The 26762-nt window shown below is 45.1% G+C and overlaps 1 protein-coding gene across 1 annotated transcript; it reads left to right on the top strand.

The window, feature by feature from the left end:
- Positions 1–10392: 10392 nt before the first annotated feature.
- LOC308531606 (angiogenin-like) lies at positions 10393–10827 on the top strand (the record flags this gene model as incomplete). Its single annotated transcript, XM_081108616.1, has 1 exon — positions 10393–10827. One exon carries the CDS (start codon positions 10393–10395, stop codon positions 10825–10827), a length of 435 nt encoding a protein of 144 aa, XP_080964742.1.
- Between the last annotated feature and the right edge of the window lie 15935 nt (positions 10828–26762).

Genomic DNA, 26762 nt, shown 5'->3' on the forward strand with positions numbered 1-26762 from the left:
TTTCTTCCAAATTCATTTTACCTCTTTTGGGGAAATTTAGGATTGAATATATGAGTGAGCAAGTTGTGAGTGGGGGAGTAGATATTACATACTGGTGGCCATGGTGTGTACTGCCTTGGTTTGGGTTTCTGGATGTCTTAGGGATTCAAGATTATAATAAACCTGAGAACAATTTAGCTAAATTCTTACAGAATTAATGTGCAAATACTGCAAGTTAGAAGCAAAGACTTTTTCCTTCACCTCACCAGGCTGGGATGGGAGGCCTTCAACCTCCAACCAGCAAGTTGCTTTGTAGGATATGAAGCCCCTGTGTGGCATCAGTCTAGGGCCTTAATTAGAGGTTGTCTGTGGACTTAGCTAATACACTGAGCCTTAAGAAATGATACATTTCAGCGAGTTTGGATCACAGGTCTTATCATCTATTTCTTTCACAAGGTGCCTTATGCTATCTACCAGCTAAACTTATACAACCTGGCCTCTGTAATTCCACTAGACTTCTGCTAGTAAAACTGGAAAAGATTCTCTTATGCTTAAAGAATCTTGACTTTATAATTAGCAACTCTCTCATTCTCTAGATAAACAAACTTAAGCCTTGAGAGGAAAATTAAGTCAATCACTAAAAAAAAAAAAATAATACAAAATGTTATGCCCAGATTTCAGGATCCCCAAAAGACCACAAGGGAGCCTGCCGAGTCCGATGCAAAAGCAAAAGAGTCTTTATTCAAGCTAGCTTGAGCTCCCCGTCCACCACACTCACCAACGCAGCAGCAGGAGGTAGAGAGAGAGCTTTGTGGGGAGAGGGGTTTTATAGCGGGGGTTGGAGTAGGGGAGGAGAGAAGACTGTGGGCCCTGCCAATTGGCCAGGTGCAAGTCTGGGTCTTGTTACACAGGATGTGGTTGTGTCTATGGCATGCACTTCCCTTGATTATCATTGGTTAGTTTAAAGAAATCCTAGGTGTGGCTAGCAGAGGCTTGGGCTTCTGGGAGGAAGCTCCTTGCTGAGCACATGGCTAATGGCTGCTGCCCAAAAATGGAGGATCTGGGGTGAGATGGAGGGCGTAGCCCTCGCCCTTTCATTCCCCCCTTGTCTTGAGACTTACTGGCCCAATCATGGGTCAAATTGCATTTCTACTTCACCTTCTGCTGCTAGAGACCTGTACTAGGTGCACAGAACTATCAACTGAACCACCCCTATACGCTTCTTGACAAATTGGACTAGTCTGTTAATAATGCAAGGGCCGAAAGTCAACAGCATTAGGAGGATTACAAGGGGTCCGGCAAGGTCCGCTGTCTTCTAGAGGGTGATTTGTAGCGGGTGTGTCTGGTTAGAGGTCACCTTCCACTCAGGCTCCCTGCTGTCCTGGGCACAGAAGGAGCTGGGCTTGTGACCTGGCAGAGACAAACTATAACAAATGGTCCAGTAGAAGGGAAAGAAAGCATTTCAGTTTTAACAACTTCTATTGAAATAGGATTTTTCTTCTTAAAATTCCTCTATGGTTATCAAAAAAACCAAATCAAGACTAATTTATCTACTGTATTCAATTTGGTCTGATATTTGCATAAACATAACAAGAATGGTAACTGACTATCTTTGCTGGAATTTCATGATTGAATCTCAATGTGCCCCGTAGGGCCAGGAAGCCAAGCCATCCAGCTGTCATCAGGCCTGCCTGCAGTATCTGCTGAGTTAGGTGAATCCCTCACCTGTAGCAACTCCACCTGAGCCCATGCTCTAGGCTTTAAGGCCCATCTCAGTAGCCCTCCTACTTGTTGCGGCCCACAGTGTGTGGGGGTTCCGCAGGGATGCAGAGGCATCCTTATTGCTCCCCTTCTACTCTGACCAACCGCCAGTGATGGTAGGGCATGGGCCTGATGCTCCAGCGCCAGCCATCTTCAGGGCTCTGAAGCAGGATACCAGGCTTTCTTCATGGCATTATTACTGGCTTTAAGTCTTTAGAGCTCAGACAGGGCTCTTTAAAACATGATACTCCAGTCAAAGTTTTCCGCTAATAAAACCACTATTAGGAACTAGTCTTATTGAATCTATGCAAAGAAATGTATTGCCATGATTTATTAAGCATTGCCAAATTCTAGAGGAATTATATAAGGAGAAAAATATACTGATCTGCTCTAAGATTTTCTGGTTTTCCTTGTCAATTCCTTTAACAAAACAGTAACTGTTGGATTTCTTTTATCAGTCCCCCCTAAGTACTTTGGCATAACTATTTACCCTCTGTTTAGGGAGGTAGAATGTCCTATCACGTACACAACCTTTATAAATTTCATAGTTTCAAACCAGCCTTTAAACCTTCCCTCCATGTCCTTCAAAAATGCACAACCATGCCTCAGACCTTGTATTCCAAACAGGCCTTCCCCAGCTCTCTACAGCTGAGGTTTGTACCACCCCTGACATGGGCATGGTCACGCAGGCCCGCAGGACAGTACACAGGCTGCCAACTGTCAACTGTCTCTCAATAGAGACCAAAACCTGATGGGTATTCTTCTTTGCCCAGTTGGGCACCTGCCCTCTTGGCAGCTAGACACCCTTTACTTTTGGGGTTCATCCCACATAGTCCCCTTCCAGGACAGCTAACACATAGCTATAACAATGTCCCTCAGTGTGGGAGACCGGACACTTGCCAGTTATTCTCAAAGACTACCAAGGACTGTAAACCATCACCGGTCCACAGCAACTGCTGGAAGCTACAGCTACATTTAAACCTGTAAGAGAATTGAAGGTTAATACAACATATTAATACAATGAAACATAATATTGGCACCATGGCCGCTTTAGGCAGCTAAATCTAAATCTTCTGCTACTAAACATGAGATATGGTAGGGCTATACAAATATTTTGGGGAGGTGACTAAAGTCTACTCTTGACCATTCTATATAAGGCAAAATTGTCCTTGTCTCTTTGGAGCCATGTCCATGAAGATGCAAGCATCATTTAAGTCTTTTATACAGTTTTCTGCAGGTTACTGTCAGGGCTGTGCACTGTGGCCAGTTCTTCGTTCTAGCTATAAACACAGTCTGTCCAATTTCCTTAAAATGTATTCTGGCACAGGAGAAAGTTGTTTTGCTGTATACAGGTAGCTTAACCCCTATACAACTGGGCTTGGACCTCTGCCCAGCAAACCTCAGTCTACAAGTTCAATACGCAGCCTCTGGTTCTCCCAACCCAACGAGGCCTTGGCCAGTCTCCAAGCCAGGCTCCCCCTCCTGTGAGCCAGCTGCTTCACCTAGGGTTTCCCGGTGGCCCAGCCAGAGCGTCCCCCAGCAAATCCCGGAAGCCAATGCCCTCTTACAATGGCATGGACTCAAGCAGGTGGTTCAGGAGCTGGGCGGTGTTGTGACTTCAGCTTTGTTCCTCCTCCACTTTTCTAGCGGTCTGCAGCTGGTAACATAACTGCTAACACCCCCTCCCCCCTTGTCTCAGGCCGGTTGCGTGTCTCCCTTTAAACAATGGGCTTGCAGACAGGTAGCCTGGAGGCCACCTGAAATCAGTTACAGATGCTTTCAGAATCAGGATGAGGGAGGAAGGGAAAGACCAGGTTATGTCCTCTAATGAGGATTCTAATAAATAATTGAAAACAGCAAGTCAAACAAAACATGTCACAGGCAGTGTCAGGGCCAGTAAATCTCTCCTCCCTGTGGAGCTGTAAGCCCTTTGTGTCCACCAAAGAGATAAGAAAACCATAAATAACAAGTTCTTTGAAATTTACTACTTTGTTAATTTGCTAAGCAAACAGTTAACTTGAAAAGACTTCTCTCTTGATTTATAATAAGCAATCTTGAAACCTAGCCAACCTTTATTTTAGCCTTTAAATCGATCCTAGAACTTCAAAATTTCAATTTAATACAGCGAATTTAGCAACTGATAGACAGAAATTTATATTAACTAAGTGGGCTGATTCCCCTTTAATAGTGAGCAAAAGACTCTGAGAAAAAAAATAATTCTCGCAGCTGCTAAGACATTTTGAGAATATTTTGGGGTCCAGCCCAAACGTTCAGCCAAGTGTATCAACAGAAAGTAGAATAAATCAAAGTAGCTTTCACTTCACACAGACCAGTAATGAGCAGCTAAGGCAAACACCCGTATTTACACTATCTTAGTAGACTAGCCCAGGCTGGAGCTGCATCCAGTCCCCCTTCTCTGTAGTAAATTGGCTAGTCCCACACAAACAAAATTTGTCCCGACCCCATGATGATCCATGATGAGAGACAAACAAGGGAGGGGGTGACCTGTTTTCACAGATCCTCACTCAGAGGCCTGCCTGACCGAAGTTGTGGATCCACAAAAAAGAGAGGAGAGGGCAGGCTTCCTCCCTCCACACTCACACACTTTCAGCAGACATTCATTCAGAGTTTAAACAATCCATCTAATTCCTAACAATTTTCCAATTCCTGAGGGAGCTCTATAGCCTCCCCTAATCTCTTTGAAATGATCAATCATAAACAAAAAGCCCCAAAACCAGCCTTCCGACTACGCAGAAACAAAACCAAATGGCAGGAGCGACCCGCCTCATCTCAAATCCTTGTGAGGGGATTCCGCATCCCTCCTGAAGTGAGTGGATTCCATATCCCTCCTGAAGTGAGGGGATTCTGTATCTCTCCAGAGGAGGAGGGGAACGTCTTCTGACTCCTCTGGCCCGTGGTCCTCCAGTGCGACCACCTAGACCAGCCATGGGCAAACTACAGCCCACGGGCCGGATCCGGCCCGTTAGGCTGTTCTATCCTCCGGCCCGCGGAGCCGAAAGAGCGGAGGGTTCTCTTGCTCTCCCCTCCGCTCCTTCACCAGCAGCAGTATTAACATGGCAACGTCAGAAACACGGCCGCAGCTCCTTCTTCTGTCCAGTTTAAGAACCCATTGTGGCCCCCGAGTCAAAAAGTTTGCCCACCCCTGACCTAGACCACTTCAGGCACTACCAGAATTACAGAGATGCGCTCACACAGGACAGAACACACAGACACCTACCATGGCCAGTCAGACTCTCTGCATTGGGGGTCCCTCGAGGGTCTTGGGGACCACGGACGAGCCCCCAAATGTTATGCCCAGATTTTAGGATCCCCAAAAGACCACGAGGAAGCCTGCCGAGTCTGATGCAAAAGCAAAAGAGTCTTTATTAGAGCTAGCTCGAGCTCCCCGCCCACCACACTCGCCGACGCAGCAGCAGGAGGCAGAGAGAGAGCTTTGTGGGGAGAGGGGTTTTATAGGGGGATTGGAGTAGGGGAGGAGAGAGGACTGTGGGCCCTGCCAATTGGCCAGGTGCAAGACTGGGTCTTGTTACACAGGATGTGGTTGTGTCTATGGCGCACACTTCCCTTGATTATCATTGGTTAGTTTAAAGAAATCCTAGGTGTGGCTAGCAGAGGCTTGGGCTTCCGGGAAGAAGCTCCTTGTTGAGCACATGGCTAATGGCTGCTGCCCAAAAATGGAGGATCTGGGGCGAGATGGAGAGCGTAGCCCTCGCCCTTTCACAAAGAACAATATTGAGGGTCTACTGTGAGGCAGGCATTGTGATTTGAGGTGAATAATATGGGCTCTGCCCTCCTGTTTCATATACACAAGCTGGAAACACTGACAAGTAGACAGGTAATTGTTTGCCTGGAAAACATGGATTAAGGCTTGGAAATTATACCCAAGAAAATTGGAAATAGGTGTATCTTTATTTTGTACTATCTTTGTGGGCAGAGCCTGAACTTTTTAAGTTTTGCTTTGACACTTGTATCTAATGGGGTATCCTTGGTCTTAATATTTAATATTTAAGCATAGAAACTCCAGACAAGCCTGGCAGCTCAGACCCCCTTCTTTGAGCAACAATATCCCCACAACCTGTAGAGCACTGGCACATCTGACAAGTAACCCTGGTCTCCACTAGAGCATAGAAAACACTGGCAACATTTCTTTTTTTTTTTTTTTCTTTTTTTTTTTTTTTTATTATTAGTTAAGGTATTACAAATGTGTCCTCATCCCCCCCTTTAACCCCCAACCTCCCCCCCACACACAAACTCATGCTCCTATCCCCCCGTTGTCCATGTCCATTGGTTTGGCTTATATACATGTATACAAGTCCTTCTGTTGATCTCTTCCCCTTACCCCCGCCCTCCCCTACTTTCCTTCTGGGGATTGATAGCCTGATCGCTGTTTCTCAGTCTTTGGGTCTGTCCTTTTTCATCAGTCTATGTTGTTCTCTATACTCCACAAATGAGTGAGATCATGTGGTATTTATCTTTCTCTGACTGGCTTATTTCACTTAGCATAATGCTCTCCAGTTCCATCCATGCTGTTGCAAAAGGCAAGAGTTCCTTTTTTTTTACCGCAGCATAGTATTCCATTGTGTATATGTACCACAGTTTTCTAATCCACTCATCTGCTGATGGGCACTTAGGCTGTTTCCAAATCTTAGCTATGGTGAATTGTGCTGCTATGAACATAGGGGTGCATATATCCTTTCTAATTGGCGTTTCTGGTTTCTTGGGATATATTCCTAGGAGTGGGATCACAGGGTCAAATGGGAGTTCCATTTTTAGTCTTCTGAGGTAGCTCCATACTGTTCTCCACACACTGGCAACATTTCTATCCACCGCTGCCACCTAATGACTCTTTTGGCTACTACAGCTCTGGTTCTACTTCCTGATTTTGAACTCTGGGTTTCTGGCCCCAGGCAGAGAGGTGTTGACTTGGTGACCTGAAGGTCCTGTTCCGTCTTGGGAGCCTGAGATTCTATAATTGCCTTTGACATTAGAAGACAATATTTGTCTGTCAAAGAACAAGAGACCTAAATGAATCCAAATCAATAAAACTTTCATGAGGTCTTCCACCAAACTAGAAAAAGAAAACACAGCCCTAACCTGTTTGGCTCAGTGGGTAGAGAATCGGCCTGCAGACTCAAAGCTCCCAGATTCAATTCTGGTCAAGGGCATGTACCTTGGTTGCAGGCACATCCCCAGTAGGAGGTGTGTAGGAGGCAGCTGATCAATGTTTCTAACTCTCTATCCCTCTCCCTTCCTCTCTGTAAAAAATCAATAAAATATATTTAAAAAGAAAAGACACCCAGAACACTAAAAAGCACAATGTAAATGTAAAGAGCTTGGCAAAAGGGGAGCATGGCAGGGCAGCAGCTGTGCTGAAGCAGTGGCCACGTATGAACACTTGTTATTCTTTTAGGGATGGCTCTTCCCTCTTCAGTCATGTACCACATTTTTGCTCAAGTCCCAAGAACATGCTTTCACTTGATTCTATAATAAATTATAAGTGATGTTCTTAATGGAAATTTTTCAGCTGTTATTTATTTCAATATTGTGGAATAACCAAAATTTTTCATAGTGTATAATTTGATATTCTTTCATGGTGTGCCAAATTTGTGTAACGTTATTATGAAACTGACAAAATGTATTACTGCTAAATGATGATGAGAAAGAGTATTCACTTTGCTCCCTCTCTCACATGCCTTCCCATGAAACCATCAGAACCCTGGGTTTACTGGTCTTTCTAGATTTACAGTCATACCCCAAGGGCTGTTTAGTAATACCACAGGCTTAGTGCTAGAACCTGTGGCATTTTTAAGTATGTAAAAATATTTGATATAAAAATGTTTATTGATGTACATATAAGAAACGTTAAAAATAAAGATTACTATTTAATTTAATGTACATGAAAATGTACCATTTGTTTTCTTTTAATTCAGGATTTATATGAATCATATCACACTTGAGAATAACTTGAAGGCCAAATTTTTCTTCCATTGTAAAAATTTCTTATTATGTGTGATGGTTGTTAAGAAATCATAGCCAATCATAAAGTAAATGAGTTGCTCATTCACAAACAATTTGAAAAACAAAATTATAAAAATAAGATTAAATTTATAGTGAGAAATCACTTTTATTATTGGATGTGGTAAAACTGACATATTTGATATAACGTGGGGGAAGATATGACGGTTTTGTTGTTCTTTTTTTTGCCACTGGGTTAAAATTTATTTATTTTTATTTATTTATTTATTCATTTTTTAATTTTTTAATTTTGTTATTTTTGCCTAAAGTATTACAAAGAGTATTACATATGCCTCTTTTTTTTCCCCGCCCTTGACAATCCCCTGGCCTCCCCTACCCACAGTGTCTTATGTCCATTGGTTATGCTTATATGCATGCATACAAGTCGTTCGGTTGATCTCCTATCCCCGCCCGCCTCCCCCCCAACCTTCCCCAGCCTTCCCGCTGTAGTTTGACAGTCTGTTCGAGGCAGCTCTGCCTCTGTATCTATGTTTATTCATAAGTTTATAATGGTCTTTATTATCCATAACTGAGTGAGATCATGTGGTATTTTTCCTTCATTGACTGGTTTATTTCACTTAGCATAATGCTCTCCAGTTCCATCCATGCCATTGCAAATGGTAAGAGTTCATTCTTTTTTACAACAGCATAGTATTCCATCGTGTAAATGTACCACAGTTTTCTAATCCATTCATTTACTGATGGGCACTTATGCTGTTTCCAGATCTTAGCTATGGTAAATTGTGCTGCTATAAACATAGGGGTGCATATATTCTTTCTGATTGGTGTTTCTGGTTTCTTGGGATATATTCCTAGAAGTGAGATAACAGTGTCAAATGGGAGTTCCATTTTCATGTTTTTGAGGAAACTCCATACTGTCTTCCATAGTGGCTGCACCAGTCTCATTAATATGATGGTTTTTATAGGCTCTGCATGTTCTTTAAATTTTTCTCCAAAGAACTAAAAATATTGTCAGAAATTACCAAATATTTTTCTGGAAACACCAAATATTTTTAAATTCTCAAATCTTCAGATTTCTTAACACATAAAGTTTTTAAAGTTAATATGAAATTGTTTTCTATTTTTTTATTATCTATTCTTATTTAATTCTATTTTAATAGCTATCATTGAGATGAAATCATACTCCAGAAAGAAGCATTCTATTTACTTGATCGGTACGTTTGAGTGTGTGTGACACACTGCCCCTGGGAAGGGAGAGTTCCACAGTTTAGACAGAATACTCTTGAGAGATGATGGCAGTAATCCTCTTCTCTTTCTTATTCTGCTTTTGTGGAAGATGTTACAAAATCATTACAGCAAACTGTAAAAATGGCTTGATGAAAGTTTTGTTTGTTGTTGTTTTATCACATAGTAACATCATTTGCCTATTGTGTAACAGTGTATGTACATTTATTGGGAAAACTAGAAAATATGAGTGTTCTCTGAGAATAGTCCACCTTGTTCCTAAGAATAAGCTTGAATTCCTCTTCCTCCAGTCTTCTGTAAAATTTGACCCAGACCCACTTCCAAATATTGCATCAATTCTTCCATGCTCCTCTCTGTTTTTTTTTTTCTAAGTAGTATATAATAATTCCACCTTTAGCCACAAACCAACTAATTCTTAGGGAATTGGGTTTGTCTCCCTTCACCTCAGGGCAAAACTGCTCTCAACTGCTCTCCTTACAGCCAGCTGATTTATTAACTTGAATACTTAGAATCTTGTCTTTAACAAAAAAATCTGATTGACCCTTCCCTGGGCTTAGAAGACCCTCTTTGCTCAGGCCAGTGTGGTTCAGTTGGTTGAGCATCATCCCATGGTCCAAAAGGTTGCCAGTTTTATACCTGGTCAGGGCATGTACCCAGGTTCTGGGTTTATTTTTGGTCTTGGTGCATACAGGAGGCAACCAGTAGATGTTTCAGTCTCACTACAATCAATCTCTCTCTCTCTCTCTCTCTCTCTCTCTCTCTCTCTCTCTCTCTCTCTCTCTCCCCTACCTTCCTTTCTCTCTAAAATCAATAAAACATCTTTTTTTAAAAGTCCATTTTCTTCATAGGCTTCCTATCTTACTGTTCATCTCAGTGAACTAGAGACTCCTATTCCTTCCCCATGGACGCCACATCTCCTTATAGGGAGGACTTGGTATGTCTTAATGCTCTCTGTGTGCCAGGTCTTAGCACAGTGCCTTGTACCCAGAGGAGCTTATGTAACGTTTTTAATTCAATTAATTAATAAATGGATTAAAGAGTGTGAATGGACATTGCATTTTATGACTGATAGACAGGTAAGTACTCAGAGTCTTAAGGAATATGAAAGAATGTTTGGGACAGAAAGTTATGTTCAGGAAACATTGATTTTCCAAATGAATGGACTGACAAAAATGTGAAATTAATGAGGAAGAGAAAAGAAAAGATATACTTTATTTATTTATTTATTTATTTATTTATTTATTTATTTATTTATTTTTGAAAAGATATACTTTAGGTGATTGAAGATACTGGACTCATGATGCCCTGTCACTAGCCCAGCAGATCCCTGTCCTTTTAATCTCATTTGCCCTTTTAACCTAATTTGTCCTACCATACCTTTTACCCTGGGCAGGAGCCTTGTTAGAAGAGATGATGATGGGCCTAGGTCCAGTGTTGTTGGTCTTCATGCTGGGGCCCTGTCTGACCCCATCGACCCTCGCTCAGGATAATCGCAGGTACAAACACTTCCTGAACCAGCACTATGATGCCAAACCAAGTGGCCGGAATGACGCATACTGTGATACCATGATGAAGAGACGAGGTTTGACTTCACCCTGCAAAGCAACCAACACCTTTATTCATGGCAACAAGAATAGCATCAAGGCTGTCTGTGGAAATAAGAATGGAGTGCCTCATGGGGCAAATTTAAGAAGAAGCAAGTCTCCTTTCCAGGTCACTACTTGCAAGCACAGAGGAGGGTCCAACCGACCTCCCTGCCGGTATAGAGCCACAGCAGGGTCCAGAAACATTGTTATTGCCTGTGAACATGGCTTGCCTGTCCACTTTGATGAGTCTGTTTTCTAACCATAGCCAGCAGGCCACTAGCCCAGAGTTGGCTCTGCTCTCTATCCCTGGCATTTCTTCTCCACACTCTAGAACAGGGGTGGCCACATTCATTGCCAGGGGCCCAGAAAATGAGCTGCCTGGATCTTTTGTTTTCTGCTTTACAATATGTTAATAAATAAAAATGTCTCTGAAATCAGTAAGAATCAAAGCCTTCTCATCAATTCTTGGCCTGTTGATTTTTACCCATTTTCTCTACTCAGCTGCCCCCAGAAAGGATTGCATGGAATACAAATGTCTTTTTCCCTATCAGTTACTTCCTTCTCAGTCAACAGGGAGATAGACTTTCCCTTTTTGTGAGTGTAAGGATGTTAAATTCATCTTACAGCAGAGCTGGGAAATTCCAGGGTACATGGCTGCAAAGCAGAATTTTCAGGAGGAGCAAATTATTTTTACTGTCAAATAAGTCAGTATTACTTTTACAAATGTTAAACTTTGAGAAGTAATGTTTAGAACTAAATACCAACAGATTAATTAAACTTTATCTACCTCTCTCTTAAGTTTTCACAGTTTTAAAGATATATTTCTAATAAAACAGGCATATTCATTAATGGATTCAAATATATCCTCTAAATTCTCTATATGAGGCAAACTCAGATGAATATTTCAGTATCCCATTATTCCAACATACCTAGATCTTTAAATTTTTTTACTATTTAACCCAGCAAACTCCAAAGTTTTAAGGTACCGAAATACTTTGGAAAACTATATTTAGGTATGTATATATATCATTGAAAAAGCTTTATCATAAACCCTTTATTTTAGTTACATCTACTTATTATGTATTAACAACAGTGAGATTTTAATTCCAATTATTTTTACCCAAGGCATTTTCTTGGCAGGTTTTGTAACAGGGATAACTCACTGGCCTTCAGTGGCTTTACTATGAAAGTAATATTTTATTTTATTTTACTTTAATTTAATTTAATTTTATTATTTTATTTCATTTTATTTTACTTATTTTATTATTTTATTTTATTTTGTTTTGTTTTATTTTATTTCATTTTATTTATTTTATTTTCCTTTATAGAAACGGAAGTTCCCCCTCCCCTGCCCGGCTTCACTGCTATTTCTGCAACTTACTGGAGGGTTGTTCTACAGAGCTGTTTCTCCCAGTGTTATGGACAAAAATAGAACATTGGGGACTAGTAATGGTTATGGGAAATATTAATCTGTTAGCCATGATTGCCTAACCAGGACATACCACCTGGCTGGGTGTCATATGTCCCCTCCCTCCTTGGAATGCAGTACATTCTTATTCAAGAACTTCCCATTATCATGGAAACATTAACATTGTTGCCCAAACAATGGAGTCCCAACCCAGACTGCATTGCTCACTTCCCCATGCCTATAATCCCTACTTCCCCATGTGATCTTTGTCCCTATATTCATAAACCAGTGAACAGAAAACTAAAGTCCCCAAAAGATAGAAAGCCAAAATTACATTAGACACACAGACAGAAATCTCACTAGCTAAGAGTTCCTGGTGACTGACACCCTGAGAGGAAGAGCAGGAAGAGTACATTCTGACAATCTCTGTCCCATGTTCATTCTCCACACACATAACTGGGCTTCCCCAAAGCAGGACATGCCCCATCTTTAAACAAATTAAACTAAACAATAAAGAAACACAAAACACCAACAGAACCGCTCTTATCCAGGTGCGCACAATGCACTAAAATTTACACCACAGAGTGCCCTGCATTAAAAAGCCACCAAAGCAGAGCAATATCTCCTGTCCCTGGTTCGGGGACTGTCCCTCCCCTGAACCTCAGCATTCTCCCAAATAGACTATTAGGGGAAGAATTCTATCTAGGCCTAGAATTTTTGTTTCCCATCCTCGGAAAGTCCCTTGTGACTCTGTTCCTGCTCAGTCCCCCATATTGAAGATGTCTCGCACTGTGCTCAATCCCCCATATTAGATGTCTCACACACCCTAAGATCCGTTTTGTCCCTCTCTGGCCATTTCCCTTGTGGGAGTGTGCTAAGGGGAGGGACCGTGACATGGAAAGATTACTAAATGTGTTAGGGGCAGTGACCATAGCATAGAAAATTTACTAATTGTCTTAAGAAAAAAAGTGTTATGATATGCTCCAGCCAGGTGTGACCCTGTTTTCCTACTGAGCTTTTAACCCTGCCAATTAATGCTTTGTAGTTATTGCAAATAAAAGCCTTGTGGGACCCTTGGTCTGCACTGCAAGCTGCGAGGCTCCCAGAGGGGGAGGGACGCTCTGTAGTCAGCTGGCCAGCTTAATAAAGGCTCCTAAATTTAAATTCTGAGTCGGTGGTCTATCTCTCTGATTGAACCCATAACATTTGGAGGCCCCAGTGAGATCCCTGGCAGGGACCCCCTATTTAAGGCAGGAGGCTCTCCCCCATTTATCACAGGGCACGCAGCGAGATGCCCCACACCTGTGGGGAACGACTACCAAGGAGGCCTCCAGTCTCCGTCCCGGGTCCCAGGGAGGTGGAGGAGGCTCCACCCAAAACTTTCAATTTGGAAACCGAGCCACCTGGACTCTCGAGAGAGATAAGGAAGACCTGTCATTAAACTGGAATTGGGACATCCCACGGAAGGACCTATATGGAGAGCTGGGCGCAGCGGTACTCCTGGTCCTGACCTGCGGCCATGATGGTGGCCGGGGTCCCTGGTTTGTGTGGCATTAGGCTGCACTGAGTTTGTCTGTCTGGTGTTTGTTTGTCTTAGTGTTTGTTGTCTTAGTGTTTGTCAAAATGGGCCAAGGGTCATCATCTGCTTCTGTGTGCACCCCGCTGCAATGTTTTTTGAAAATTTTTAGGACTTCAAGGAGGGAGCTACAGATTCCGGGCAACCTTAGGTTGCATTTGTCTGGTTTGTTTTGTCTTTGTTCTTTATTGTCTTTGTCTTTGTCAAAATGGGTTAGGGTCAGTCATCTTCGTCGATCCCCTATCAGATAGGCCCACTCCAGGTGAGTGGAAGGGGAGCTTGATCACCTCCAGGGAAGCCATAGAGCTCCCTCAGAAATTGGGAATTAGTTAGGATTTGGGTGGATTGTTTAAACTCTGAGTGAATGTCTGGTGAAAGTGTGTGAGTGTGGAGGGAGGGGGCCTGCCCTCTCCTCTCTTTTATGTGGCTCCATGACTTCAGTTACAGAGTCCGAGTGGGCCCCAACCTGCGGTTCCTCGATTCGTCATATGGCATAATGGTGACTCACCCCCACATGGAGGTGACCAGGCCCGGGGTTTATACAGGTGCACCTTAACTAAGACAAATCTAAGCTCCCAAGGACATGGCCAGGTGGGCATCTGAGTGAGGATCTGTGAAAACAGGTCACTCCCTCCCTTGTCTGTCTCTCGTCACCGATCATGATGGGGTTGGGACAAAGTAAACCCACTGTGCTCAACTGCATGTTGCAAACAGCTGTTTGTTTGTGTGAGACTAGCCAATTTACTGCAGAGAAGGGGGACTGGATGCAGCTCCAGCCTGGGCTAGTCTACTGAGAAAGTGTAAGTACGGGTGTTTGTCTGCCTGAGCTGCTCATTAACTAGTCTGTGAAATGAAAGCTACTTTGATTTATTCTGCTTTTCTGTTGATACGCTTGGCTGAATGTTTGGGTTGAACCTGTAATGGTCTGCAAAAGTATCTCGGCAGCTGCGAGAATTATTTTTCTCAGAGTCTTTTGCTCCCTATTAAAGGGGAATCAGCCAACTTAGTTAATGAAGATTTGTGTCTATCAGTTGCTCTTACCTATGTTGTAAATTTACTGTATTAAACTGAAGTTCTAGGGTAGATTTAAAGGTTATAATGTTAATGCTTTTGATTTACAGCAATTCTGTGAACGGGAGTGGCCCACTTTCCAAGTGGGGTGGCCGGATGCAGGGTCGTTTGATCTGACCACTGCCTACTGGGTCCATTATGTCATATACGGCCGCCCAGGGCATCCTGATCAAATTCCTTATATTCAGGTTTGGGTTTACATTCTGTCCAAGAAACCCCGGTGGATAAGGGCATACCTCCCGAGGGGAAAATTGGGACAGAGACCGACAATTCTTTTGGCCCGGCCCCAGAAGGGAAAGGCTCCCCTGGTCCTTCAGGGAGAGTAGGAAGAACCCATTGGCCTGCAGCCCCCCGCCCCTCTATTCCCCCAGAGCCAAATCCGGGTGAGCCCCGGCCTCAGGCCCAGGCCATGCCACCAGCTCTTGAGAGCCCCTATCTCCCCTGATGCCAATTGTCTTCCCTCTGGACCCACCGACGGGAGGGGCTTTGTCGTCCTCCAACCCCTTCAGTCCATCCCATACTAGACAAGGAATGAAATATGGAGCTTCTGGGCGTGTTGGGCCAGTGGCCCCAGCGCCTCTCCTGTCCTTGAGGCAGGCAGGGCCACCGGACCTGGGTCCAGACGGCCAGCCTTTCATGATTTATGTCCCTTTCTCATCTAGTGATTTGTATAATTGGAAGGATCAAATTCCTCTTTTTCTCAGAACCCTCAGGGTCTGATCTCTCTGCTGGAGTCAGCCTTTTTTTTAACCCATGTGGGATGACTGCCAGCAGTTACTGCAGACCCTCTTCACCTCAGAGGAGAGAGAGAGGGTGAAGGCGGAGGGAGGGAGGACTGCTTTTCTCCGAAATGCCCACTGTTTAAAGGGAGACGAACAACTGGACTGGGATACAGGGGCTTGGTAGGAGAGATCAAAAGTAAGAGGAAAAATATGTGGGGGAAAGCAACGGGCCCTGGGCTGAAAGATAGGGTCGGAGTGTCAGCAGTTATTTTACTGGCTACAGACCACTATGCAGGCATAGGGGTTTCGTCTGTAGCCTACCAGCAGATGCCTTATCAACTGACTTCAAGGTCACAAGTTTTCTGTAAGTGCAGTGAATCTTTCTCTGCCCTAGTTTATTACCTTAAAAACAACTAAACTCCCAGGAGCAAAGCAGAGGAGAAATGGAGCTGAAGTCTGCAGCTGCCCTGGTGATTTAGAACTGTTTGCTAGGCAGACTCAGCCCCCGAGAATCAGGACAAAGAATGGGGGCTGGATGCCTGAGCTGCCTGCAGTGGCCCTGAAAAAAGAAGCAGTAGCAGCAGAGAGAAAGTGGAGAACAGCAGAAATTTACCGGACACTAGAGCTGCCCCACTGCTGCCCAGTGAGTAATGAGTGTTTTACAACAAGCAATACAAGACTTGGGCCTTTGGCTTGCAGGCTACAGCAGTTAAGCCAGAAGCCAGTGACTGGTACTAGCCTTCCTACAGCCCCGGGAATCGAGCAGCAAGCTTGGTATCTATGAAAGATGCAGATAGAGCTAGTAAAAGGTCCCTGTTTGCAAATATGCCAAAAGGGTTTAGTACCTGTTGCTGCTGGAAGAGAAGGGGCTGATATCCCCTTCCAGTGCACTCCCTTGGAAGAGGCCTGGTCGCTGCTCTGCCATAAAGGGGACTGGTGGGAAGACAAGGAAAACAGGGCTCTGTAACTAATAAACAGGTTTAATAAAAGGGCAAAGGAAAGGGCGCTCTCCCTGGACCCGGGAGCCATCAGGACTTTGAAATTCTCCAAGAGAGGAGGAGTCTGACTCAGAGACTGGCTGAAACCTCATTAGGGTTAGGAGGACCGGAGGCTGTATACTGAACTTATAGACTGCAGTATGCTAGGCAGAGGTCCAAGCCCAGTTGTATAGGGGTTAGGCTACCTGTGTACAGCAAAATAACTTTCTCTTGTGCCAGAATAAATTTTAAGGAAATTGGACAGACTGTGTTTGTGGCTAGAAAGAAGAACTGGCCACAATGCACAGCTCTGACAGTAGCCTGCAGAAAACTATATAATAGACTTAGATGACGCCTGCATCTTCATGGACATAGCTCCAGAGAGACAAGGACAATTTTGCCTTATATAGGAAGGTCAAGAATAGATTTTAGTCACCTCCCTAAAATGTATAGCCCTACCATATGTCATGTTTAGTAGCAGAAGATTTAGCTGCCTGAAGCGGCCATAGTGTCAATATTATATTTCATTGTATTAATATGTTGTATTAACCTTCAATTCTCTTACAGGTTTGAATGTAGCTGTAGCTGCCAGCAGTTGCTGTAGACTGGTGATGGTCTACAGTCCTTGATAGTCTTTGGGAGTAACTGGCAAGTGTCCAGTATCCCACACTGAGGGCCATTTTTATGGCTATGTGTTAGCTGTCCTAGAAGGGGACTATGTGGGGTGAACCTCAAAAGTAGAGGGTGCCTAGCTGCTGAGAGGGCAGGTGCCCAACTGGGCAGAGAAGAATACCCATTAGGTTTTGGTCTCTATTGAGAGACAGTTGACAGTTAGCAACCTGTATACTGTCTTACAGGCCTGTGCGACCATGCCCATGTCAGGGGTGGCGCAAAACCTCAACTGTAGGAAACTGGGGAAGGCCTGTCTAGAACAGAGGGGGTTAGTAACGTGGTGAATACTAGCCCTCTGTTATAGGAATTACAGACCTTGTGAGGTCCTGAGACATATGAGACCCTGTAAGGAAATAAAGCTCCTTTAGTCCGTTCTGAGAGAACAAGTCAAGTAAGGGGAGCCCTACTACAGGGACAGCTGTAACTATCTATTTAAGTATAGACACATTGTAAATTTCTTCTTACCATTTAAAGACAGATTAAAGGCTGTGTTTCCCTCCAGGAGACCCGACTGGAACCACAATAGTGAGAGGGGAAAGGAGGCTCTCGATCGGTATTGCCAGACTCTATTGGGGGGCATCCAAGCTGCTGCTCAGAGACCCACAAACATCTCTAAAGTGACAGAGACAGTCCAGGGGCCTAACCCTGATGCCCTGGAAAATCGGAAGGCTGCCAATGTTGCATTTGTTTCCAAGTAGGCCCCAAATATTAGCAAAAATTTGCAGAAGTTAGAGGGGGCTTTGAGGGGAAATCAATCTCCAAGTTGGTTGAAGTGGCCCAGAAGGTTTTTAACAATCAGGGGGGACCTGATGGCAGATTTAAACATCCAGATGGTGAAAGTCCTCCTGGGCATAAGCGAGGAAAAAGGCCCAAGAGGCCAGAGAGACAATAAGGGCAAAGAAAAGCCTCGCAGGAGAAAAGGAGTCCAACCCTGGCTTGAGAAAAATCAATGTGCATTTTGCAGAAAGGAAGGACATTGGAAAAGGGAGTGCCCTGAACGTGTGGGGGAACCGACTCCCGTGTTGGTGGAGGAGGTGAATTAGGATTGTCAGGGCTCAGCTGGCCCCCAAGAGCTCAGGATAACCCTGACAGTGCGGGGGGGCGGGGGGAGGGGAGAGCAAAAGGTAGACTTCCTTGTGGAACTCAGCACTCACTCAAGCCCTTTAATGGAAAAAGGAAAAAATGAGTGAACATTTCAGCTTCCTGAAAACAGCTGCCTTGAACCCTGCCACACTCCTCCCTGACGAGGAGGCAGAGGCCCCTTTGCATGAATGTGAGGAGACACTGACTACCCTCACTTCCCTCCGCGAGGATCTTATGGACCAGCCCCTACAGAATCCCTCTACATGGACGGAGCAGCTTCGTAGAGGAAGGTACCCAGTATGCGGGGGCGGCAGTAGTGACATGAGGAGGAGCCAGGGGAGATCTACAATCTGCCAGGATTAGAAAGAAGCCCGGATGAATGCCCCGCCACTCACCCTGCCAGACCCACCCAGGGACTGCAGGGATATATCTCCTCACACTGCCCTGACAAGAGGACACAGGAGCCACCTTAAAGAGGACTCCTGACCTCAGGAGGAAAGGACATTAAAAATGCTCCTGAGATACTTAACCTCCTGGCAGCCATATAGGAGCCAAGGAAGTGGCTAAAAGACCAGTAGGGCCCCTAGAAGTTCTCGTAGCCCTGCCAGCATGAAGGCTCCCAGAGAAGCCTACTCATCTGCCAGAGGAGCAGAGGCTAGCTGAGAAACTAAGGGCCCGGGAAGGAGAGGCTGGATGGCTAATTCTGCCAGATGGGAGGCCTATAGTGCCAGAAGCCCTGGGGCAGACCATCGCTTCCCAGACCCACCAGAGTACCCACCTGGGGGAAATGAAGCTATCAGAACTACTGGAAAGAGAATTTTACATCCCAGGGCTCCAGAAAATATCCCAAGACTTGGTTAGAAGGTGCCAAGTGTGTGCCCTGGTGAACCAAGGGCCCCCTGTTATGGTCGCGCTGGGGCAGCGATTCCGAGGTCAGAACCCCAGAGAACACTGGGAAGTGGACTTCGCCTAGATAGCAGGAGGACAAGGAGGGTATAAATACTTGCTGGTTTTCATTGATGCCTTCTCTGACTGGCCTGAGGCATACCCAACCAAGGCAGAGACAGCACAGGTAGTAGTTAGGAAACTCCTCACTGAAATTGTCCCCTGGTTTGGCCTACCACTATACATGGGGTCCGACAATGGCCCGGCATTCATCGCCAAAGTTACACAATCCATAGTTAAGGCCCTAAGGGTTACCTGGAAATTGCATTGTATTTATAGACCACAGAGTTCTAGACAGGTAGAGAGAATGTATCGAACCTTAAAGGAAACATTAAGTTAAAATTAGAGACTGGCGAAAACTGGGGAAGTCTCCTTCCTTTTGCTCTCCTCAGAGCTATATGCACCCCGTATGTTTGGCAGGCCGCCACCTCTCCTTCCCCACCTAAGGGAGGAAGATCTTCCCCGGCTGTCTACCTAAAATTTGCCTAAGTCCTTACAGGCTTTGCAGAGCAGCACCACGCCAGCAAAACGGGTTGTGAGAGCCTTATGGGAGGAGGATGTGCTGAGATCCAGTCCAACACAGCCTGCCTTCTCTCCGGGTGATCTCGTCTGGGTGAAGCGTCACGACCCTGGCAGCCTGAAACCTAGATGGAATGGACCCTACCAGGTGGTGCTGAGCACTCCAACCGCCATCAAAGTCGCAAGAAAGAGACATTGGAAATTGTAACCCTGTCCTCCTCATGCCTCTCGCCTGGTGGACTGACCAATGGGGAAGGGAAAGACGTGGGGACTAAGACTCTATGTCAGCGGCCAAGACCCTGGCAAATTCTTCACCATCCAGCACCAGACTCTTCCCCGGAGGCTCAACAACTACTCTGCTCTCCTCCTTGGCAGGACCAGTCGTTCTGCTCCTCCTCGGGCTACTATTTGGCCCCTACATTGCCAAATGTCTCCTCAATTTCATATCGTAGAGTTGCCATCAGAGTTGCCAACATGGGTGCAGCAAGTCCAGCAAGTTACTAAGTCTGGCTTTCCTTGACAGATGCTTCCTGCCTATTTTTGTCTGGGCTTAATTATTCAATTTCCCACACACACATGCATTCGGTAAAGGAGTCATAACATGCTGCAGGTTGATAAGTATAGCTAACAATCTGGTTTGATTGGGTTTTCCTGTAGAATACCCAGTCTAGCATATTTGGGTAGCGAGTCTCTAAGCAAGGACATGTGGTAGTGGCCCCTAAGGGAGGCAATGGTGTGCTAGTTAATATTATTAGTGGGAGCATGTTACTCCTTCTATTCCTGTTCAGTGGGTGTCCACAGCAGTGAACCACTAGGACAAAGAGTAGTATTATGACTATTTCTGCAAGGCAGATGTAGCCAAGGATGGCATGACAAGGTATAGTCCAACAATTCATGATGAGGCCTTCCCTTTTTTTTTTTTTTCTGAGGCACAGTTGGAGGGGATTCTCAAGATCTGGGGTCACTTTCCACTGGGACTGATGGCTGCTTGGCTGATGGGCTGCCTCCACACACGAGTGCTAGATCCAGGTGCTCAATCCTGAAACCTTGAGAGCTCTGGGTATGGTTAATATGACTGGATAGGGTCCCTTCCAGGTAGGCTTGAGGGTTTCTTTTTCTAATCCTTTACCCAAACCTGGTCTCCAGGTTTATAAGGATGTATGGCTGTTCCTAAGGAGATGGGTAACCAATCAGTAACCCATCTGTGGACCTCAAAGACTGCTTTTCCAAGCCCTTGTAGTTGTTTCTGGATTTCTATGTTCCCTATGCCCCCTAAATCTCCTTTTGGACAAATTAAGGGAGGGGGGTCTGCCATATAGAATTTCAAAGGAGAGAAACATACCCTAGCCCTCGGGGCACAGCGTACCTGCAGGAGTACAAGAGGCAAGATATCTGTCCAGGGTAAGGTTGTCTCTTGGTATAGCTTACCCATAGCCTGCTTGAGAGTCTGGCTCATGCACTTTACTTTCCCTTAACTCTGAGGCCTGTAAGCTGTATGTAGGATCCATTTAATTCCTAAAGCCCTAGCTACCTCTTGTACTATTTCTGCTACAAAGGCTTGGCCATTATGAGACCCTATGGTCAGAGGAATTCCATGGTGTGGAATTATGTCCTTCAACAATGCCTTAGTGACTTCTCTTGCCTTTTGGGTGTGGGTGGGATATGCCTTGAACCAGCCTGAAAAGGTGCAAACAAAGACTAGTAGGTATTTATTTCCTCTGCTAAGCCCTATTTCTGTAAAATCTACTTCTAAGTGCTCAAAAAGAGCTTGCCCACGGCACTGAACTCCTATCAGTCCTACAGGACCCTGTTTGGCATTTTTCTGTGCACAGAGGAGGCAACGCTGAGAGACTGAGGCACACAAGGAGGGAAGATGGGCAATTAGGTAGTACCTGCCTAACAAAGCTTCTAGGGCAGCCTTTCCTAAATGAGTGAGCTCATGCTGCTGGAGGACTACCTTATGGGCTAACTGTTCTGGGACATAGACCCTATGATCTGGGCGTATCCACCAGTCTTCCTTCATTCTCTTGATTCCTTCTTGTTAAGCCCATTCCTCTTCCTGAGGAGTGTATTTTGGAGGTTCAGGTAATTCAGGGGCCAACATGATCTGAGACAGTGCTACTTTTTCTTTAGCAGCCAGCTTGGCCACAATGTCAGCAAGTCGGTTTCCTTCTGACACTGAGTCTTTCCCCTTCTGGCGACCTTTAAAATGGATGACGGCTATTTCCTTGGGCTCCCAGACTGCTTCTAGTAACTTTAAGATTTCATTCTGATTTTTTATTCCTTATCCTCCAGCCATCAGGAGTCCCCTTTCCTTGCATATAGCCCCATGGATATGCAGGGTAGCGAAGGCATAGCATGAATCAGTGTAGATGTTGGCATGCTTATCCTTAGTGAGTTCTAGGCCTCTACTAGGGCCCAAAGTTCTTCCCTCTGAGCTGACAATCTTTCAGGAAGGGCCTGTGCCTTGATTATCTTGAAGTTTGATATGACTACATATCAGGCTTGTCTTTTTCCTTCATCTAAGAAGCTACTGCTGTCCGTGAACAATACTAAATCTGGATTCTGTAGGGCCTGTCAGTTAGATCTGGTCAGCTTGAGTAAACCTCCTCTAGGACTTCTAGGCAATCATGCTCAGAGGCTCCCTCAGTAATGGGTTAAAAAAGGTGACAGGATTAAGAGTTCTCACTGCTTCTAGTCTTACCTGCAGATTTTCACATAGGTGCTCCTGATACTGGATCATCCGAGCATGAGTCAGTCAGTGCTGCCCCCTTGCTTCCATCAGGGTGACAACAGCATAAGGTACTTTTACATTTAAGTTTTGTCCCAGGGTAAGCTTATCCATTTCTTTGACTAACAATGCCATGGCTGCAAGGGCCCTGAGACACGGGGGCCACCCGAAGGCAACTAGATCAATCTTCTTGAAGAGATAGGCTATGGGTCTTTGCCAGGGTCCAAACTCCTGGGTTAGAACTCCTAGGGCTACCCCACTGTTCTCATGAATGGAGAGGTTAAAGTCCCGTGTCACATCGGCAGCCCTACTGCTGGGGCCTCAGTGACCTTTGCCTTTATGGTGATGAAGGCTTTATCCTGCTCAGGACCCCAGTCGATGGGTGCCTTCTCTTCCCCTTTTAAAGCTTCATAGAGAGGCTTAGCCAGGTCTGAAAACCCTGGGATCCAAATTCCACAGAACCCTGCTGCTCCCAGGAATTCCCAAATCTGCCGCCGGGTTCTAGGGATGGGATGGCACATACTGCCTGCTTCATTTCAGTCCCTAGGCTTTATTTCCCTTAGGTAATCTGGAAGCCTATATACTTGACTTCTTTCTAAAAGATTTGTGCTGCATCATTCTTCATTTACTCTTGATTCTGACATATATTAGAAATTTTCTCATCTAGCCAATTTAGGGACTGTATGACCCTTACTCTGAATTCTTTCTCTGCACTTACTGCTTAACTCCATTTCATTTAGTTTCTTTTATGGCAATTCCTCCTTTTCTTTCCTTTAGGGCAGCGGTTCTCAACCTGTGGGTCACAACCTCTTTGGGGGTTGAATGATCCTTTCACAGGGGTCGCCTAAGACCACTGGAAAACACATATTGAATATATAATTATATATTGTTTTTATGATTAATCACTATGCTTTAATTACTTTCATTTTGTAACAATGAAAATACATCCTGCATATCAGATATTTACATTACAATTCATAACAGTAGCAAAATTACAGTTATGAAGTAGCAACGAAAATAATTTTATGGTTGGGGGTCACCACAACATGAGGAACTGTATTAAAGGGTTGCGGCATTAGGAAGGTTGAGAACAACTGCTTTAGGATTTATTTCTTTGTCTCCCCACCTCTGCTGTCTCTTTCTGCCCCTGGGATCATTGCTTAGCATTCCAGGGTTTGAAGCCCCTAGCAGTTCAATGGTCTGGGACTTACTTGTTAGACCGAAGGCTGTGTCTGCCTTGAGTTTCACACCTTTACTGGATCTGCTCTGACTTGTACTCCCTCCTTCCATGAATCTGGTCCTTTGGTTGTCCACTTCAGATTCTCCTGGTTGGTGGGGCTGCGTGCACAGTTCCTCTGGTTGTGACTCCCTATGAGGGCCCAGAGCCCTGTGGCATGCAATTCAATGTGCAGTCTCGGCACCCAAGGCAGTACGGCACCCTAGGACCCTCTGAGAGGGCACATGCAGCATGGTCCTGTGACCTGTGGCTGGGCATACCAGGTCACACCAGCAGCTCCAACCTTGCCTTGGGGTAGGGCGTGCATGGGGTGACAACTCTGTCTGTGCTTGCAGTGAAGCCCAAGCTGGCCAAAAGTCAATGTCTGTCCAGGGCCAGATTGTGCATTAGTCTGCTGCCTTGTACTGGGATTGGAAATCGGCAGGAGTAGTATACCCCTACCTTGCACTCACAGTGCGGGGGCTTGTAGCACAGTATCCTGGGAAACTGGTTTTAGCTCTGGTGAGGGGGCACAGCTCGGGAGCCCTCTCTGGCTGCACTCACTGCAGACATCTGGGATCCAACATGTGGTACTACGCTGTTCACTGCTGGGGCTGGCTGGTGGTTCCACACAGGTTATGATTGCAAGTGGCTCCCTGCACAAGTCTGGGTGTGTTATTTGAGGTAAGTCTGGGGGTTGTTGTGGCACTTCTGGCCTCCACTGTTGCGCTCTACAAGATGGCATGGGTTCCCATCCACTGCAAGGCCGAGAGGTCCAGGAGCCCAGGTGCGGGTTGTGGGGGGTCTGTGGCTGAAGCTGCAGGCTTGGCAGGAGGAGCACACACCCTGAGACTCACCGAGGTGGCCAGCTGATGCGGTGCATGGTGTCTTCAGCTGAAGTGGCGCGGTTTTGGCAGGAGGGGCGTGTACTCTGGGGCTCACAGGAGACTGCGGTGGAGGAGGCTGGAGTCCTGGGGTCTGTGGGTCTGCAAATGAGGTAGCAGGTTTTGGCTGATGTGGCTACAGGGTCCGGGATGGTGTCTGAGGCCAGTCTGAGTGGTGGTGAGGCTGGGGTCATAGTCACAGTAGCTCTTCAATTCAAGATAGCGTGGCTTCTGTGTCAGAACCCTTAACTTACCTCAAATTGGTTTGGGTTGCTTGCAACCAAAAACTCTAATGAATAAAATCTATCTGTAAGATTTGTGACCTGTATAATGACCAGCATGATTATGCCATACAAATTTTGGCAGTGTTCATGTATACTAGATGCATATGCTATAAGAAATATCAAGTTTCTTTAGTATAGCACATAATCTCCTCGATAATCTGACTTCTGATCACCTATCTGGCATCATCTCCTATCATGCATTTTACTTTACTCTTTTAAAAAAATATATATTTTATTGATTTTTTACAGAGAAGAAGGGAGAGGGATAGAGAGTTAGAAACATCGATGAGAGAGAAACATCGATCAGCTGCCTCCTGCACACCCCCCAGTGGGGATGTGCCCACAACCAAGGTACATGCCCTTGACCGGAATCAAACCTGTGACCCTTCAGTCCGCAGGCTGACGCTATCCACTGAGCCAAACCGGTTTGGCTTACTTTCCTCTTTTTTTTTTTTTTTAAATATATTTCATTGATTTTTTACAGAGAGGAAGGGAGAGAGATAGAGAGCTAGAAACATTGATGAGAGAGAAACATCGATCAGCTGTCTCCTGCACATCTCCTACTGGGGATGTGCCCGCAACCCAGGTACATGCCCTTGACCAGAATCGAACCTGGGACCCTTCAGACCACAGGCCGACGCTCTATCTACTGAGCCAAACCGGTTTCGGCGCTTACTTTCCTCTTAATAGCAGTTATACCTAGTCACTTACAGTTCCAGGAATATACCATATACATTTCAAACACTGAAACTCCTTTCTTACTTGTTGCTACTGTCCTATGTTTATATCTCAGTTTATTTCCATGACCATTGAGAAGCTTGTAGGCTCCAATTCATGGTGATCCCTCCCATCTGTTAAAAAACAAAATTCAGCCATAGCCGGTTTGACTCAGTGGATAGAGCGTCGGCCTGTGGACTGAAGGGCCCCAGGTTAGATTCAGGTCAAAGGCATGTACCTTGGTTGCAGGCACATCCCCAGTGAGGGGTGTGCAGGAGGCGGCTGATCGATGCTTCTCTCTCATCGATGTTTCTAATTCTCTATCTCTCTCCCTTCCTCTCTGCAAAAAATCAATAAAATATATATTTTTTAAAAAAATAACAAAAAAAACCCCAAAATTCAATGGAGTAAACTTGAAGACTGTTATGCCCAGAATTCAAGATCCCCAAGAAACCACGCCAGGGAGCCAGTCCGATGCAAAAGCAGAAGGTCCTTTATTGAGTTAGCTAACCCGACCCGGGCATCCAGTCGACGCAGCGACCGGAAACCGAGTGCCACTCATGAGAAAATCAGGGCTTTAATAGTGAGGGGAGGGGAGCTGACTGTAGGCCCTCCAATTGGCCAGGCACCAAGTCGGGTCTTGCTACACAGGATGTGGTCATCTCCATGGTGCGCACATCCCCTGCTTGTCATTGGTTAGTTCAAAGAAATCCCGGGCGTGGCCAGCAGAGGCCTGGACCTCCGGGAAGAAGCCACTCACATGGCCTCTGCCCCAACATGGAGGATCCAGGGCAAGATAGAGGGCATAGCCCTCGCCCTTTCAAAGACCTCATTGGTTTTATTAAGCAATTCATAAATCCAGTAGTATCCCATCTAGCAACTAGAAGGTGCTCTGAGGGATTTTCAAAAATGGAAGGTTTATAGGAAGCAGGATGTGGCAACAAACCTATTAATGAAAGAAAAGAAAGGATTACTTTGGGTCTGGAACAACTTTTCTTTGGGGGAAGGAAAGAGGAAGAGTTCTATTACATAGATTGTCTCTTCTTTCTATGTGGAGTGAAGAGAGCCTTTCTATGTGGAATGGACAGGTTACCTTACTTGGGATTGACCAGAACAGTGGTTGATTATGTTTATGGGACAAGTTGAAATTGTAATTAGATCAGGTATTAAACTTACATTTGCTATTTTTTTAAAAGAATAAATTACCCTATAGGTCCAAAATGGTGTCTTTTGTGCTAAAAGCCTATCATATCAAACCCATATTCTTCCTATGAATTGTAGGGGAAGACAAATTTTCTTTGACTGTCTTTGGGTCCCTGGCTGGTTCTAAAAATTAAACTGATTATGACAGATCAATAGGGAAAAAAAAGTACAAATTTTATTAAATTT

The sequence above is a fragment of the Myotis nattereri genome (assembly GCF_964212035.1).
Source record: "Myotis nattereri genome assembly, chromosome: 1".
NCBI lineage: Eukaryota > Metazoa > Chordata > Mammalia > Chiroptera > Vespertilionidae > Myotis > Myotis nattereri.